Source organism: Tupaia chinensis, unplaced genomic scaffold (genome assembly GCF_000334495.1).
Source record: "Tupaia chinensis unplaced genomic scaffold, TupChi_1.0 Scaffold000539_1, whole genome shotgun sequence".
Lineage (NCBI taxonomy): Eukaryota > Metazoa > Chordata > Mammalia > Scandentia > Tupaiidae > Tupaia > Tupaia belangeri.
In genome coordinates this window covers 5442163-5457783 of record NW_006160052.1, presented here as the reverse complement: position 1 = coordinate 5457783, position 15621 = coordinate 5442163, and the positions used below count along the sequence as shown (strand labels likewise).

The 15621-nt window shown below is 48.5% G+C and overlaps 1 protein-coding gene across 2 annotated transcripts in view; it reads left to right on the top strand.

Annotated features, from left to right (window-relative positions):
* Positions 1-15621, top strand: part of CPN1 (carboxypeptidase N subunit 1) — a 39161-nt gene that overhangs the window by 19378 nt on the left and 4162 nt on the right. The window contains exons 4-8 of one of the 2 annotated variants that reach the window (XM_006157373.3): positions 1657-1839; positions 3503-3614; positions 5496-5635; positions 8848-8947; positions 13754-13872. In XM_006157373.3, the coding sequence (XP_006157435.1) occupies positions 1657-1839; positions 3503-3614; positions 5496-5635; positions 8848-8947; positions 13754-13872 (654 nt within the window). Of the gene's footprint in view, positions 1-1656; positions 1840-3502; positions 3615-5495; positions 5636-8827; positions 8948-13753; positions 13873-15621 lie in introns of both variants that reach the window. The other variant, XM_014591170.2, reaches the window with a different exon arrangement.

Sequence of the window (15621 nt, the reverse complement as noted above, 5' to 3'; positions counted from 1 at the left end):
GTGCTCACCAGAAAGACAGAGACAGAGAGACAGAAAGCGAGAAATCACCCCTCAGGGGGGATGGCCACGCCACAATCCCTTCTCCTCCATTCTCCTCCCAGGATCTTGGGCACGCACGCACACGCGCCGGGCGTGAGTTTAAGCTGCCAGATCTGGGACTCGAACCGTGGTTGACTACATGGGAGTCCAGTGACATAGCCATTACGCCACCTGCTGGTTCCCCTGGAGGCTTTTCTTAGAACACTGCCACTCACTGGGAATGTGACATGCAATGGAGAGGGTGGGACCGCACTCTGCCGGCGCTCGCCCATCCAGCGGTTGGTCTAGTCCATGAGATCTGGGTGCGTTCCGCATGGCGCTGTTTCCGCAGATGTGCTGGGCGGAGGGGAGGCTGAGTGCCAGTACTACACGCCAGCGTTTCCCAGGTTTATTCGCGAGAGCCTACATTTACACAGAGGTGACTTAGGTGCCACTGGAGCAGAAGGTAAACTGAGCAACCCTGTCCTAGGGGCCAGAGAGAGGCCAAGTTGGGGCTCTGAGCTCTCCAGTTAAGCCGTTCCTCTTAAAACAAAACTTCCTCTCTCCTCTCTAGTTTTCATTTTTTAGAGAAGTTTTCAGGTTCACCGCAAAGCTGAGTGAAAGTAAGAGAGTTCTCATACACTCACTGCCCCCTACTGTCACCCACCCACCATCAGCATCCTGCTCCGGAGTGACCCATTGTTACGGCCTGGGAAGCTGCAGTGACGTCAGTGACGCGCAAAGTCCACAGTCCAGCTCAGGGCTCAGCCTTGCTGTCCATGCCCTGTGGGTTTTACACACGGGTGATGGTGTATGTAGTTTCACTGCCCTAAATGCTCTCTTTTCTTTTATTTTGTGTATTGGGATTCCATGTAAGATTTCATTTAGAAAAAAGGTCCCACCTACTGAAAAAAATTTTAAACTATTTTAAATTGGTAATCAATTTTGATTTTTTTATATTTGCCATAGGGCATATGCACTTGTTCAAAAGAAAGAAAGAGAGAGGGAAAGTGAGAAATTAACCCCCTGGGGGATGGCCACCCTACAATCCCTTTTCCTCCTTCCCCTCAGGATTTTGGGCATGCATGCACCTGCACCCAGTATTTTTTTTTTTTTAAGCGAGGTTTTTGGTATAGGGCACATGCACTTGCCGGAGAGATAGCGAGACAGAGAGACAGAAAGTGAGAAATCACTCCCCAGGGAGAATGGCCACACCACAATACCTTTTCCATTCTCCTCTTGGGATTTTGGGTATGCATGCACATGCACCCGGCGTGAGTTTTAAGCCTCCAGGTCTGAGACTCTAACTGCGGTTGACTATGTGGGAGTCAAGCTACGTAACCATTATGCCATTTGCTGGTCCCCCCAAAGTGTTTTTTAAGCCATCAAGTCCGGGACTTGAACCATGCAATCGGCCATGTGAGATTCAGCTGCCTTAACCTCCACGCCACTGACTGGACTAAATTTTTGAAACCGTCATCTCAAAGGTCAGAGTTTCCCATCTGCACCCCTGAATCCTAGGAGTACTCTCTTTTATTCAGGTGTGCTCTCTCCTGTGGCCACCCTGACAGACATATCCCAGTGGCCATCCGGCACCTCCCGCCATGTCCTCCCTGCCACGCTCTCATGTCCTCACAGGTGGAGCCCGAGACGCAGGCCGTGATCCAGTGGATGCGCTCCCTCAACTTCGTTCTTTCGGCCAATCTCCACGGAGGGGCAGTGGTGGCCAATTACCCGTATGACAAGTCCCTAGAGCATCGGGTCCGAGGTTTCCGCCGCACCGCCAACACCCCCACGCCTGATGACAAGCTTTTCCAGAAGGTACGCAGAACGGCAGCTTCTCCTGCTGGGTCCTGTCAGGTTCGAGTCCACCAGAAATAATCAAAATAGGGCCTGCTCGTGAGAAGTCAGTTACACTTGGGAATCAGCAGTTAGCGTAATGGTTATGTTGCTGGACTCCCATGTAGTCGACCGTGGTTCATGTCCCGGACCCGGTGGCTTAAAACTCACGCCGGGCGCGTGTGCGTGTGTGCCCAAGATCCCGAGAGGAAAAAGGAGGAGAAGGGATTGCGGCGTGGCCATCCTCCCTGGGGGGTGATTTCTCGCTTTCTGTCTCTCTGTCTCTCTCTGTCTGTCTGGCGAGCGCACACGCCCTATAGCGAAAACCTCTCCAAAAAGAAAAAGATAAAAAAAAAAGAAGTCAGTTACACTTTATTGTAATTGCTAAGCCATAAATTCATGAGAAAAGAAGTCAGTTACATTTTATTGTAATTGCTAAGCCATAAATTCATGAAAATGAAAGCTTTATAGTATATCAAAAATATATAAAAAAACACTTAAGCTCATGACAAGTAAGAAATACGCCAAAAGGCTAATAGTGCTGGGAGTGAGCCGGCGGCGTAAGATGTGAACTTGGGGACGGTCTAGGTTGTCACTTCACGGCAATGTATCTATATTCATGAAAACTTGACCATGCACATGGAAATACTCTCAACAATAGCTCTAAAGTATAGGGCCAGCCTGTGGCATGGTGGTTGAGGCGGCTGGATCTCATGTGGCCAACTACAGTTCGAGTCCCAGACCCAGCAGCTTGAGAGGCACAGCCAGTGTGTGTGCGTGCATACCCAAGGTCGGAGAGGAGGGAGAAGGGATTGCAGCATGCCATCCCTCCTGGGGGGTGCCTTCTCACTGTCCCTCTCTCTTTCCAGCGAGCGCATGTATTCTATAGCTAATGTTTTACAAAGTACAGAATAAAATGAATGTAGCTTAATGTTATATCGATTGCATAGATTTTTAAAATACATTCATATTGTTTATAATAAAGTATATAAATTAAATTATGAAACACATATAGAAGTATATATTAATATTGATGATAAATTAATATATATTTATATGCAATACAAATCATTGTAATATTAACTATTAATTTATCGGTGATTCATAATACTCGTTGTGGCTTTGCAAAGCAAGTGTATTATTATATTTTCTTCTCTGGTAACCTTATTTTGTCTGCTGTTACAAAATGAAGGAGAATCAGAGTCTGAGTACTTTTCTCTCCCTCCAACACACGCTTCTCACACCCAGTCCATGCCCTGTCCCTGGAGGGGTCCTGCCCTGCTTGCTCCTTGATTCCTTTTACAACATTAAGCTAGCAAACGGCCCGGCTAGAAGGGACCTTCTGTATCATCTGGTGCCACCTCTCCCATCGCACGTGAAGAGCTTAGCCCCCAGAGAGTAGAAAAATCCGTTTGCAGTTCCCCTAACTCTAGCCTACTGCACACACTCGCTTACACACACGCTGTGTCTCTCTCTCTCACACACACACACACACACACACCCGTCCCCTCACCCTCATCCTATTTCCTTTCACAAAGCTAACATCAGTCGTGAGGCCTCGTGGCCTTCCTGGCCCCCGCAGCTCTGCGTGTGAGCCCCCGAGGCGGGAGTCCTTAGGGTCGTGTCCTGCCTGCTTTGCCTCTAGCTGGCCAAGGTCTACTCCTATGCCCACGGATGGATGCACCAAGGCTGGAACTGTGGCGATTACTTCCCGGATGGCATCACCAACGGGGCTTCCTGGTACTCCCTCAGCAAGGGTAAGCGGCATCCGGGAGCTGCCCGCGCTGACGCAGTAGAAGGATAGCGCTCTGCTCCTTCTCAGTTACCGGCGTCCTCAGGGACACGGTGGGGATCCTAGAAAATGTTCACTGAAGTAGAGATCTGAAAAATGGAGAAGTCTCAGGCGGGCATTTAGTGTCATCCTGTGATTCTTTAAACTATGTTAGGGGGCCAGCAGAGGTGTGGTGGTTAAGGCACTGGAGTCCCACATGATTGACCTTAGTTCAAATCCTGGACCGGGTGTCTTGAAAATCAGGCACGTGTGCCCAAAGTCCCGAGAGGAGAATGGAGAAGAGATTGCAGTATGGCCATTCTATCTCATGTTCCCTCTCTGAGTCTCTCTGTCTCTCTCCAGTGAGCCCATGTGCCCTACGGTTAAAAACAAAATTAAAAAAGAAAAGAAAAACAAAACTATGGTAGGGACACATTGTGGTCTTGTGAAACTGGAGGTTTAAACAACAGACGAAGGCACAGGAGGAAAATAATGTAGCCAGATGATCAAGGGTGTGGGCTCTGAGAGTGAGCTGAGCTGAAACCTGCCTGACCATTTACCAGTGTGGGACTTGGAGATAATTACTGAACCTCTCTGTTGTTTGATTTCCTCATTTGTAGTTAAGAAAAATATTATTTGCCTCATACTTTTGATGAGAGTATTAAATAAAATAATATATACAAAACATTTGGAAATCTCTGGCTTATAAATCTTAGGATTTTTTTTTTTAATTTTTTAATTTTTTTTTAGGTTTTTGCTTTAGGGCACATGAGCTTGCTGATGAGAGAGAGACAGAAAGTGACAGAGAGAAAGTGAGAAATCACCCCCCTGGGGGCAGCACCTCTATCCCTTCCCCTCTGTTCTCCTAGAATTTTGGGCACTCACATGTGCCCTGTATGATTTTCAAGCCTCCAGGACTGGGACTTGAACTGTGATCAACCATGTGGGAGTCCAGTGTCTTAACCACTGTGCCACCTGCTGGCCCCAAGTCTTCGGCTTTTAAAGACTAGCACAGAGTATGCCTTATATAGGGACCAGCAGTTAACGTAATGGCTATGTTGGTGGACTCCCATGTAGTCGACTGCGGTTCGAGTCCCGGACCTGGTGGCTTAAACTCATGCCGGGCGCGTGTGTGTGCATGCCCAAGATCCCGAGAGGAGAATGGAGGAGAAGGGATTGCGGTGTGGCCATCCCCCTGGGGAGTGATTTCTCGCTTTCTGTCTCTCTGTCTCTGTCTTTCTGGTGAGTGCATGCGCCCTATAACAAAAACTTCTCCAAAAGAGAGAGAGAGAGAGAGAGAGAATGACTTTTATAGCAACAGGTGCACCGAGAAGCAGCCTGGGCACAGCCAGCCCCCTGACACGCTCTGTACCTGACTGTCCTCCCATAGCCAGAATCTGCCCTGGACACCGGCCATTGACAAACAGCCTGCAAAAGCAGCACTTCTTTGTAAGAAGCTTCTCTCTAGTCCCTGGGCCTGATAATGATCAGCTCCAGCCTGCCAGGGTCTGGGAGAAAATCCGTTCTCCCGAAAGCGTGGCAGGCCTATGGTCTAATATGAGGGCATGGCTGACAAGCAGACTTTGGAAATGATGAGAGGGCCAGGGCGGGAAATGAAATCATGAACTAGAAATGGCGTAGAGGGTGGAGACAACAAAATGCATATTTCTGAAGAGAGGAAACTGGAAAGGGAGAAAGGCTTGGGAACTGGGAAGCTGGGGAAACTTTGATGTAGGGTGAGCTGAATGGAAATCAAGAGGCAGAGTGGCAGGTGATGAGGGGGTCGGGGAGAAACTGTGAGGAGGTGAGATGGGGCGTGGGGTGGGACCCTGGTTATATAAACCGGCCACTGCCCTGTTTCCCCTAGGAATGCAAGACTTTAATTATCTCCATACCAACTGCTTCGAGATCACGCTGGAACTGAGTTGCAACAAGTTTCCCCGCCAAGAGGAATTACAGCGGGAGTGGCTGGGTAACCGGGAGGCCCTAATCCAGTTCTTGGAACAGGTAAAATCCCATTGCTTCACTTTCCTGGTTACCAAAAGCGAAGTGTTTCCTAGGCACGGCCGAGGTGTCGTGGGTGGCTCGGGTCTAGGTTTTGCTCTGACTCAGTACAATAGATCTAGGCTGCTTCTACCAGTGAGGTGTGTTCACTCCACTCTTTGTCGGACGCTGTGCTATCAATATATGCCGAGAATTACGAATCAGCTAACACATATGGGGACCAGCAAGTGGCTAAGGCGCTGGACTCACACACGGTCAACCACACGTCAAGTCCCAGACCTCTGGCCTGCTTGAAAATCCTGACAGACGCGTGTGTGTGCATACCCCAGAACCCAAGAGGAGAATGGAGGAGAAAGGACTGCACCTGGCCATCCCCCTGGAGAGTGATTTCTCACTCTCTCTCTCTCTCTCTCTCTCTCTGTCTCTCTCTGGCGAGTGCACATGTCCTATGGCGAAAACACAAAAATAAAAACAGAAGACCCCATATATCCCTTCCCCTGTGGAACTACCATTCTAGTGAGGAGAGATTAGCAGACAATGAGAAAAATAAAATAAATTTTCTGAGACTGGCAGATGGCGTAGTCATGGTGTTGCTGGACGCCCACATGGCCGATCGTGGTTCAAGTCCCTGATTTGGTGGCTTGAAACTCACACTGGGCCCGTGTGCAGGTGTGCCCAAAATCCCAAGAGGAGAATGGAGAAGAAGAGATTGCAGTGAGGCCATCCCCCTGGGGGGTGATTTCTCACTTTCCGTCTGTCTCTGGTGAGTGCACGCACCCTATAGCAAAAAAATAAATAAAAATAAAAATAAAAATCTCTTAAAATAAACAAATAAATACATTTTCTAACCTGTTAAAGGGGAAACGCTATGACGAAAACCTTACAGAGAAGATGACATTTAAACAAAGATTTGAAGGTGAGCGAGAGAACAATGCAGATATCTAGGGGAGAAGGAGGATTCCCCAGAATGGATACCCCAGAAAGCACAAGGGCACCGCCAGCATATGAAGAATGTTCCACACACCAGTCATTAGGGAGATGCAAATCGAAACTGTAACATGATAGCACCTCGCATCCACTACGAAGGCCACTACCAAAACTAGGCGACAAAACAGAACCCCAAAGCCCCAACATTTACAAGTTGGTAAGGATGTGGAGAAACTGGAATCCGCACGCACTGTTGGCAGGAATGGAAAATGATACAGCCGCTATGAAAAACAGTACGGCAGTTCGTCAAGAAATAATGATCTTGGGCAACCCATTTTCCAGGACCCCTCCCTTCTTGGGAGCTCTGTTTTCCCTTCTCCCTCCTTCAGTAAACTCCCTGCTTTGTTAATAAATTCCCCGCTTTACTAATAAATTCTCTGCGGAACCAGCAGTTAGCATAATGGCTATGTCACTGGACTCCCACGTAGTCCACCGCGGTTCGAGCCCAGACCCGGCGGCTTAAACTCATGCCAGACGCGTGTGCGTGCGTGCCCAAGATCCCGAGAGGAGAATGGAGGAGAAGGGATTGCGGTGTGGCCATCCTCCCTGGGGAGTGATTTCTCGCTTTCTATCTCTCTGTCTCTGTCTGTCTGGCGAGCACACGGGCCCTATAGCAAAAACCTCTCCCCCCCTGCAAAAAAAAATACCTCTCTGCTTTGCTATACCCACCCCCCAAATTATGATCTAGCAATACTGCTTTGGGGTATGTATCCAAAAGAACTAAAAGCAGAGTCTCAAAGAGATATTTGTGAACCCGTGTATTTAGAAACATTATTCGCAAGAGCTATAACGTGGAAGCAACCCAAGTGTCCATTGATGGATGAATTTATAAGCAAAATATGGCATATACACACAATGGAATATTACTCAGCCTTCAAACAAGGACATTCTGACATATGCTAGTGTGGATGAATGCTGAGGACATGTGACGCGAAATAAGCCGTCCACAGAAAGGAGATATACCATATGATTCCACCTGTATGATACACTTAGAGTAATCAAAATCGTAGAGACAGTAGTAAAATGGTGATTACCAGGGGCTGGGGGAGGAAAATGGAAGGAGTAGATTCTGTTTAATGGGTACAGAGTTTCAGCTGCTATCGCGGTGGGCGGTGACGGCGGTTGTACAACATTATGGATGTAGTTAACGCTAAACTGCGTTGTAGTTAACTATGATGTAGTTAAGTACATCACAGTTGTTGACTATGTAGCAGTTAACCATGTAGTTAGCTATGATGTAGTTAACACTAAACTATGTACTTAACACTAACTAGTAGTTAACACTAACTGTGTAGTTAACTATGATGTAGTTAACACTGAACACTAAGAAGGATCAGGATCGGGATCAGCAGATGGCATAATGGTTACATAGTTGGACTCCCACATAGGTGACCATGGCTCGAGTCCTGGACCTGGTGGCCTAGAAACTCATGCTGGGTGCATGTGTGTGTATACCCAAAATCCTGAGAGGAGAATGGGGGAGAAGGGATTGCTGCGTGGTCATCCCCTCAGGGGGTGATTTCTCACTTTCTGTCTCTCTCTCTGATGAGTGCGCATGCTCTATAGCAAACATTTCTCTTAAAAAAATGATCAGGATGGTACGTTTTGTTATGTGTATTTTATCAAAATTAAATTTTTTTTTAATAAAAATAATTAGAAGGCCAGGATATCAGTACGGTTGGAGTGGTTTTTGGAGGAAGAGAAAGGGTGGTAGGAGAAGAGGTCACATATCACAGGGACAGTAGCCTCATAGACCGTCATGAGAACTTCACCTTTCGTTCTGCACGGGGTTTTGAGTAGAATAGTGACATAATTTGATTTAGGCTTTAACAGGATCACTCTGGTCAATTAGGAAGAGATTATTGGGGTGAGAGGAGCAAAGAGGCCAATTAAGGGATTCTTATTTTTAAATTATTCATTTAATTTGATTTATTATTATTATTTATTTGCTCTAGGGCACGTGCGCTTACCAGAGAAAGCGAGAGAGAGAGGAGGGCGAGGGGAGTAAGAAAGCAGGCCTCCAGGTCTGGGACTTAGACGACAGTCAGCCCTGTGGGAGTCCAGCGTCTCGGCCACCACACCCCTTGCTGGGCCCCGAGGAAGGGTCACTAGCAGTGTCTGTGAAGATCAAGTGTGACAGTACCTGTGAAAGGCTTGAAGACTGCGCGGCGCTGTACGAATGTCTGTGCCCCTAACTCTCCTTACTAGGCTGTCAGCTTCCCCTACAGGTTCACCAGGGCATCAAGGGGATGGTGCTGGATGAGAACTACAACAGCGTCCCAAAGGCCGTCATTTCTGTCAGTGGGATCAACCACGATGTCACCTCAGGTACGGGCTGCCTACCCACGGGCAGGGTGGGAAGGAGCGTTCTCTCCCATAAGCACAGGGCCAGTCTGTGAGCCAGCAAGATGAGCGGGGATCAGGGGCACTGGGGGTGGAGGAGGGGGGGGAAGGACGGTAGAAATGCAGACACTAAATTCAGAGACGGTCCAGCAGCCGAGATGTGTACATGGAAAACCTTTTGCTTCCGAAGCAATCCCTGAGAAGTGCAGACTGAGAAAGGGAGGTGTAGGTCACATTTCACCAGCGTTTGGGAGCCCCCGTCACGTACCACTCTCGTACGGGGATGTTCTGGACTCGAGGTTACTCTTTTTTAAATTATTATTTTTTTTTTGGAGAGGTTTTTGCTATGAGGGGGGGGCGCATGTACTCACCACAAAGACAGAGAGAGACAGAGAGACAGAAAGGGAGAAATCACCCCCCAGGGGGGATGGCCATGCCACAATCCCTTCTCTTCCACTCTCCTCTCGGGATCTTGGGCATGCATGCATATGCGCTAAGAATGAGTTTAAGCCACCGGGTCCCAGACTCAAACCACGGTCAGCTACATGGGAGTTCAGTGACATAGCCATTATGCCAACTGCTGGTTCCCCAATTTGCTTTTTTTTTTTTTTTCTTCAGAGATTTGCGTTATAGGGTACGTGTGCTCGAGAAATCACCCCCCCGGGGGGATGGCCATGCCACAATCCCTTCTCTTCCACTCTCCTCTCGGGATCTTGGGCATGCATGCATATGCGCTAAGAATGAGTTTAAGCCACCGGGTCTGGGACGTGAACAGCAGTCGACTACATGGGAGTCCAGCGACATAGCCATTACGCTAACTGCTGGTCCCTGGACTTGAGGTTATTAATGGTTCACAAACTGTTGTGAAATGGAAGTGAAGAGAGAACTGTGAGTCTGATTCTCGGCCCTGTTCCTGACTGGGATGTCTTGCTACAGCTCCATTCAGGGCCAAGGCAGCAGGACCCCTTCCCTCTGCTTCCTGCAGGGCAAGATTGATGATGCCAAACCTCCTGGGAGGGTAGAGAGGTATTTTGTGCAGAATATCGCAAATTGACCCGCCCCAGTTTGATCACACACAACTCTTAGGGGTTTTGCTTGTTTTGTATTTCATATGTAGTAGCTGCCAACAGTTAGGCTGGGTGACTCTGGCCTACCTCCCTACAGCCTCGATGCCAGCAGAACTCAGCCAGAGTTCACCACACACCGACCGCCATGCAGGCATCTTACGGTTCACGCTGTCTAAGCCGGAGCAAATCTCCGCCTTATGTCTTCCAGGCGATCCCAGCCCATTCAAGGCATCAGTTAAAGGTTCATTTAAAGGCAAAGGCAATATTCTGAGAGCACAGTTGTGCAGCTTCACTACCAGGCCTCAGACACCCAGACTCCTCCATCCCAGTGGCTGGACCCAGGCCTGCTTAGGGATCTAACTTCTGGCCCCATCCCTAAGAGCACAGGCTTTGGGGCTTGCTAGTCTTATACTCTTTGGGTGGGAATGTCTCTAAAACAGTCCAGCAAATCAACGTGTTTTCAATACCACTGATTTCATTATCATAACACCCATTTCAATGCCTGTTATGCTAAATTAATGAATCACTCATTTCACCTGTGAAAAAATCCCTTCGTAGCATATGTGACTTAGCAAAGCATCTAGTGCTGACTTCAAGTAAAGATGGCGGAAGTGCGAGACCAGCAGATAGCATGGTGGTTAAGGCACTAGATCCCACATGGCTGATTATGCAGTTCTAGTCCTGGACCTGGTAGCTTGAAAAACCTCTCCGGATGGAACCAGCAGATTGCATAATTACTACATCACTTGGCTCCCATGTAGTCAACCACGGTTCAAGTCCTGGACCTGATGGCTTAAAATTCACATCAGGTGTGTGTGTGTGGGTGTGTGCCCAAACTCTTTTTTTTTTTTTTTTTTGAGAGATTTTCACTGTAGGGCGCGTGCGCTCGCCAGACAGACAGAGAGAGACATAGAGACAGAAAGCGAGAAATCACCCCCCAGGGGGGATGGTTACGCCGCAATCCCTTCTCCTCCATTCTCCTCTCGGGATCTTGGGCACGCATGCACACGCGCCCGGCGTGAGTTTTAAGCCACCGGGTCCAGGACACGAACCGCAGTCAACTACATGGGAGTCCAGCGACATAGCCATTACTCTAACTGCTGGTTCCCTGTGCCCAAACTCTTGACAGGAGAACAGAGAAGAAGTATTGCAGCATGGCCATCCCTCCAGGGGGTGATTTCTAGCTTTTTCTCTCTGTCTCTCCAGTGAGCACACATGCCTATAGCAAAAATCTCTAAAAAAAGAAAGAAAAAGAAAAAAAAGAAAGAAAGAAAGAAAGAAAGAAAGAAAGAAAGAAAAGTAAAGATGGGCGTGGTGGCGCCCGCCCTATGGAAAGAAAGCGAAGTAAAGAAAAAGAAGTAAAATCAGTCTGGATGCATGTGCACACATGCCCAAAATAGGAGACTGGAGGAGAAGGGACTGTGGCAAAGCCGTTCGCTCTGGGGAGTGATTTCTCACTTTCTCTTTCTGTCTCTCTCTGGCTGGCACATGAACTGTATAGTAAAAACTACAAAGAAATAAATAATTAAAAAGATAACTGAAGCCCTCACAGTAGCTGCTTCTTGGGGTGGGGCCTTTCTGACATACAACTCTAGCTCACCTCTCTGCAATTAGAAAAGGATACCCCGGGAGCATAACTTAAACTTCTAACACTCATCATAACCCAATGCCTTCGCTAAAGTACTCTAAAGCAAATTGCAGGCATTTAATAGGGGACAGAAAAAGGCTTCCTCATTATCGTCTGTCTCACTCTTCACTACATTTATTATTTTGTTTCTTCATTGCTGTGCTCTTAAAAGAACAATTAAAGGCCCCTCACAATTGATCCTAATAGGATGGAAAAGTCATTAGCCAAAACGCTAGCTCCCTGCCATGGAGAAACAGGCTTCTTTGAATTTTAGTTTCCCTTAGGCATACTTTGGAAGGGGATGGAGGAAATATTAAGAATAGGACCCTCAAAACCAGACCATTAGTGGTCGCGTGGTGCAGCCCTCCCTGCGAATACCAACCACCGACACCGGCTGGCCGGCCCCGAGCTGCCCTGTCCCCAGTGCAGGCTGTGCACTGTTCAGCTGTAGCTTTTCCACAGCCCCTCGTTCAGCCTCTGCTCGAGCGCTCACAATTTCCTAAAGCAGTCCATTTACTGTTTATTTTGTATTTATTTTTAACTGCCAGAGAGCACAGAGACAGGTGGGGAGAGGGAGAAAGCACCCCTTCCCCCTGGGGGGGGGGCGTGGCCCAGCCACACTCTCTTTTCCTCCATGTCTCCACCCTGTTGGGATTTGCACACATACACGTGCACCCAGCATGTTCTTCAAACTCTCGGGGCCGGCAGTCAAACTGGCCTTGGCCTTGTGGGATCTGGCTCCCTTAGCCACTGGGCAACAGGGCTGGCCCCATTTCTTTTTCTAGAGATTTATTTAAAAATCACAATAGTTGATCACAGTAGTTCTGGCTTCTGTTTTGCCAGATCTGCTCCCTACAACTTAAGCCCATGATTCTCATTTAGGTGGACATGTCTTCACAGTTTTACGCAGATTTCATATAATTTGTCTTTCTTTCTTTCTTTCTTTCTTTCTTTCTTTCTTTCTTTCTTTCTTTCTTTCTTTCTTTCTTTCTTTCTTTCTTTCTTTCTTTTTTCTTTTTTAGGAGGTTTTTGCCCTAGGGCATGTATTCTCACTGGGGAGAGAGAGACAGACTAGTGAGAGGGAAAGTGAGAAATCACCCCCAAGGGGCTGGCCACACCGCATTCCCTTGTTCTCCATTCTCCTCCTAATGGGCATGCACATACATGTTCCAGTAGAGATTTTGAAGCCACTGGGTCCAGGACTTGAAACATGGTCAGCCATGTGGGAGTCCAGTGACATAGCCCCTATACCATCTGCTGGCCCTTCATATAATTTTTGTCAGGTAAAACATGAATCAATCTTTCAACCTTTCCTCTCCCCTAGTGACCCTTTACTGAACGTGAGTTTATAAAAATAGACAAGGTCGGGGGCCAGCAGTTGGCGTGATGAGTATGTCACTGGACTCCCATGTAGTCAACCGCTGTTCGAGTCCTGGACCCAGTGGCATAAACTCACGCCCAGCGTGTGTTTGTGTGTGCCCAAGATCCCGAGAGAATGGAGGAGAAGGGACTGTGGTGTGGCCATCTCCCCTGGGGGGTGATTTCTCACTGTCTCTCTGTCTCGCTCTGTCTTTCTGGCAAGCGCCTGGGCCCTATAGCGAAAACCTCTCCAAAAAAAAAACCAGACAGGATCAGGGCCAACAGGTGGTGTGGTGGGTAAAGCGCTAGACTCCCACATGGCCAACGGTGGTTCAAGCCCTATACCCGATGGCTTGGAAATCATACCAGGTACTTGTGTGTGTGTGTACCCAGAATCCCAAGAAGAGAATGGAGGAGAAGGGATTGCAGCATGGCCATTCCCTCTGGAGGATGATTTCTCACTTTTCCTCTCTGTCTCTCTCCTGTGAGTGCACACGCCCTATGGGGGTGGGGAACCTTAAAAAATAAAACAAAACACAGGGTCTAGAATTAAGCACAACCCTTCCAGTGAACTTACAGGGAAACGGGGCTTCTTAGGAGGTAGTCCTGTCATGGAGCAGCTTGCGAGTGGCCCCCGCAGCCTGCAGACGGTTTCATCGTGCCAGCGCGCCTTCCATCAGGGCTCCACTTGCCACAGGTTTTCTATCAGCGGACTGAGTGACGTCCCTTACCTTTCAGGTGACCATGGCGATTACTTCCGGCTGCTGCTTCCAGGCACCTACACTGTCACCGTCTCAGCTCCTGGGTTCGACCCAGAGACAGTGAGCGTGACCGTGGGTCCTGCGGAACCAACCCTGGTGAGTAAGACTGAGCTTTGAATAGCAGAAAGATCACTTATAGAGTCTTTTCTCTTTTTTTTTGCAGAGCGGAAAGATCACTTATAGAGTCTTTTCTCTTTTTTCCTAAATTTATTTATTCCTTCCGAGAGAAAATGAGACAGCTACTCCCAACAGGTCCTCCCGCAGCAATCCCACCCGCAGCCTCAGCCGGCCAGGATCCTGGGTGCACAGGGAGCCCCTGGCATGCAGACCTAGGGCCTCCCCTGCGGCCGCAGCGTCACAGAGCACGGCGTTACTGCTGTGCCACCACAGCTGCTCCCTCACACGAGCCCTTAGACAACTGGCTGGGTATGTTCATCTTTCCAGCTTCCCTCTTTTGCCATTAAAAACAACGAAAACCAGTGGCGTGGTGGTTAAAGTGCTGGATTCCTACATAGCTGGCAGCTGTTCAAGTCCCAGACCCGGTGGCTTACTTTCTCACTTTCTCTTTTTTTTGTACAGGTTTTTGCTATAGGGCGCATGTGCTCGCCAGAAAGACAGAGAGAGACAGAGAGACAGAAAGCGAGAAATCACCCCCCCCAGGGGGATGGCCACATCGCAATCCCTTCTCCTCCATTATCCTCTTGGGATCTTGGGCACGCATGCACATGCACCCAGCATGAGTTTAAGCCACCAGGTCCGGGACTCGAACTGTGGTTGACTACATGGGAGTCCAGCTACATAGTCATTACACCAAATGCTGGTCCCTCACCTTCACTTTCTCTTTCTGTCTCTCTTATCAAATTAAAAAAACAACAATAATAAATAAATAGAACACTTCTTTAAAAAACAAACAAAAATCCCTATGGCTCTCCTATTATAACCTCCCGGCTTCATTTTGACTTTTCTCTTGCTTCTGTTGAACATAGCACCATGGTTCAAAGCTGTCTGGTTCCAAACCTGCCTCATCTGCTAACAGATCCTGGACAAATGACCTAATCTGTCTCCTCCCCGGTTTCTGCCTGTGATTGGTGGTGATCGTGCCTCCTTTAGCAGAGGCTGAAAGGAGAGGTGCACACAGAGCATCTAGTACAGTGACTGACGCGGGCCGCGCTCAGCCAAGTTAGTTTGCAATCCCAAAGGTCTCGCCCAAACGTGCCGCCCCCACGGGTTGCTTTCTTCTGGGCCATCCGCAAGGACTGCCGCCAGATGGCGCTCTGCCTGTGCGCCGAGCGCCGGGGCAGTCTAGCTTTCCAGCGCTGCAGAGCCAGCTCCCCTCCCTGGTTAATCCACCGCGGCTTTCCTTTAGAGACTGGATGAGGAGCACAGGCAGCCTTGATTTACAGCCTGGACTTTGCAGTTTGGCCGTATTAGATTAGGGTCACAGAGCTAACCGGGCTCAGACTTGATGAACGCCAACCCTCAGATTTCATTTTCACAGAGGTTTTTGCTATAGGGTGTGTGGACTCACCAGGGAGACAGAGACAGAGAGACAGAAAGCAAGAAGTCATTTCCCAGAGGGAATGGCCACACTGCAATCCATTCTCCTCAATTCTCCTCTTAGGGTCTTGGGCAGGCAAGCATATGCACCTGGAGTGAGTTTCGAGCCACCAGGTCCGGGACTTGAACCGTGGTTGACTACCTGGGAGTCCAGCAACATAGCCATTACGCCATCTACTGGTCCTAATCCTCAGATTTATTATTTTTCTTAAGAATTATTTTATTTGGGGACCAGCAGGTGGAGTGGTGGTTAAGGTGCTGGACACTCCCACATGGCTGACACAGTTC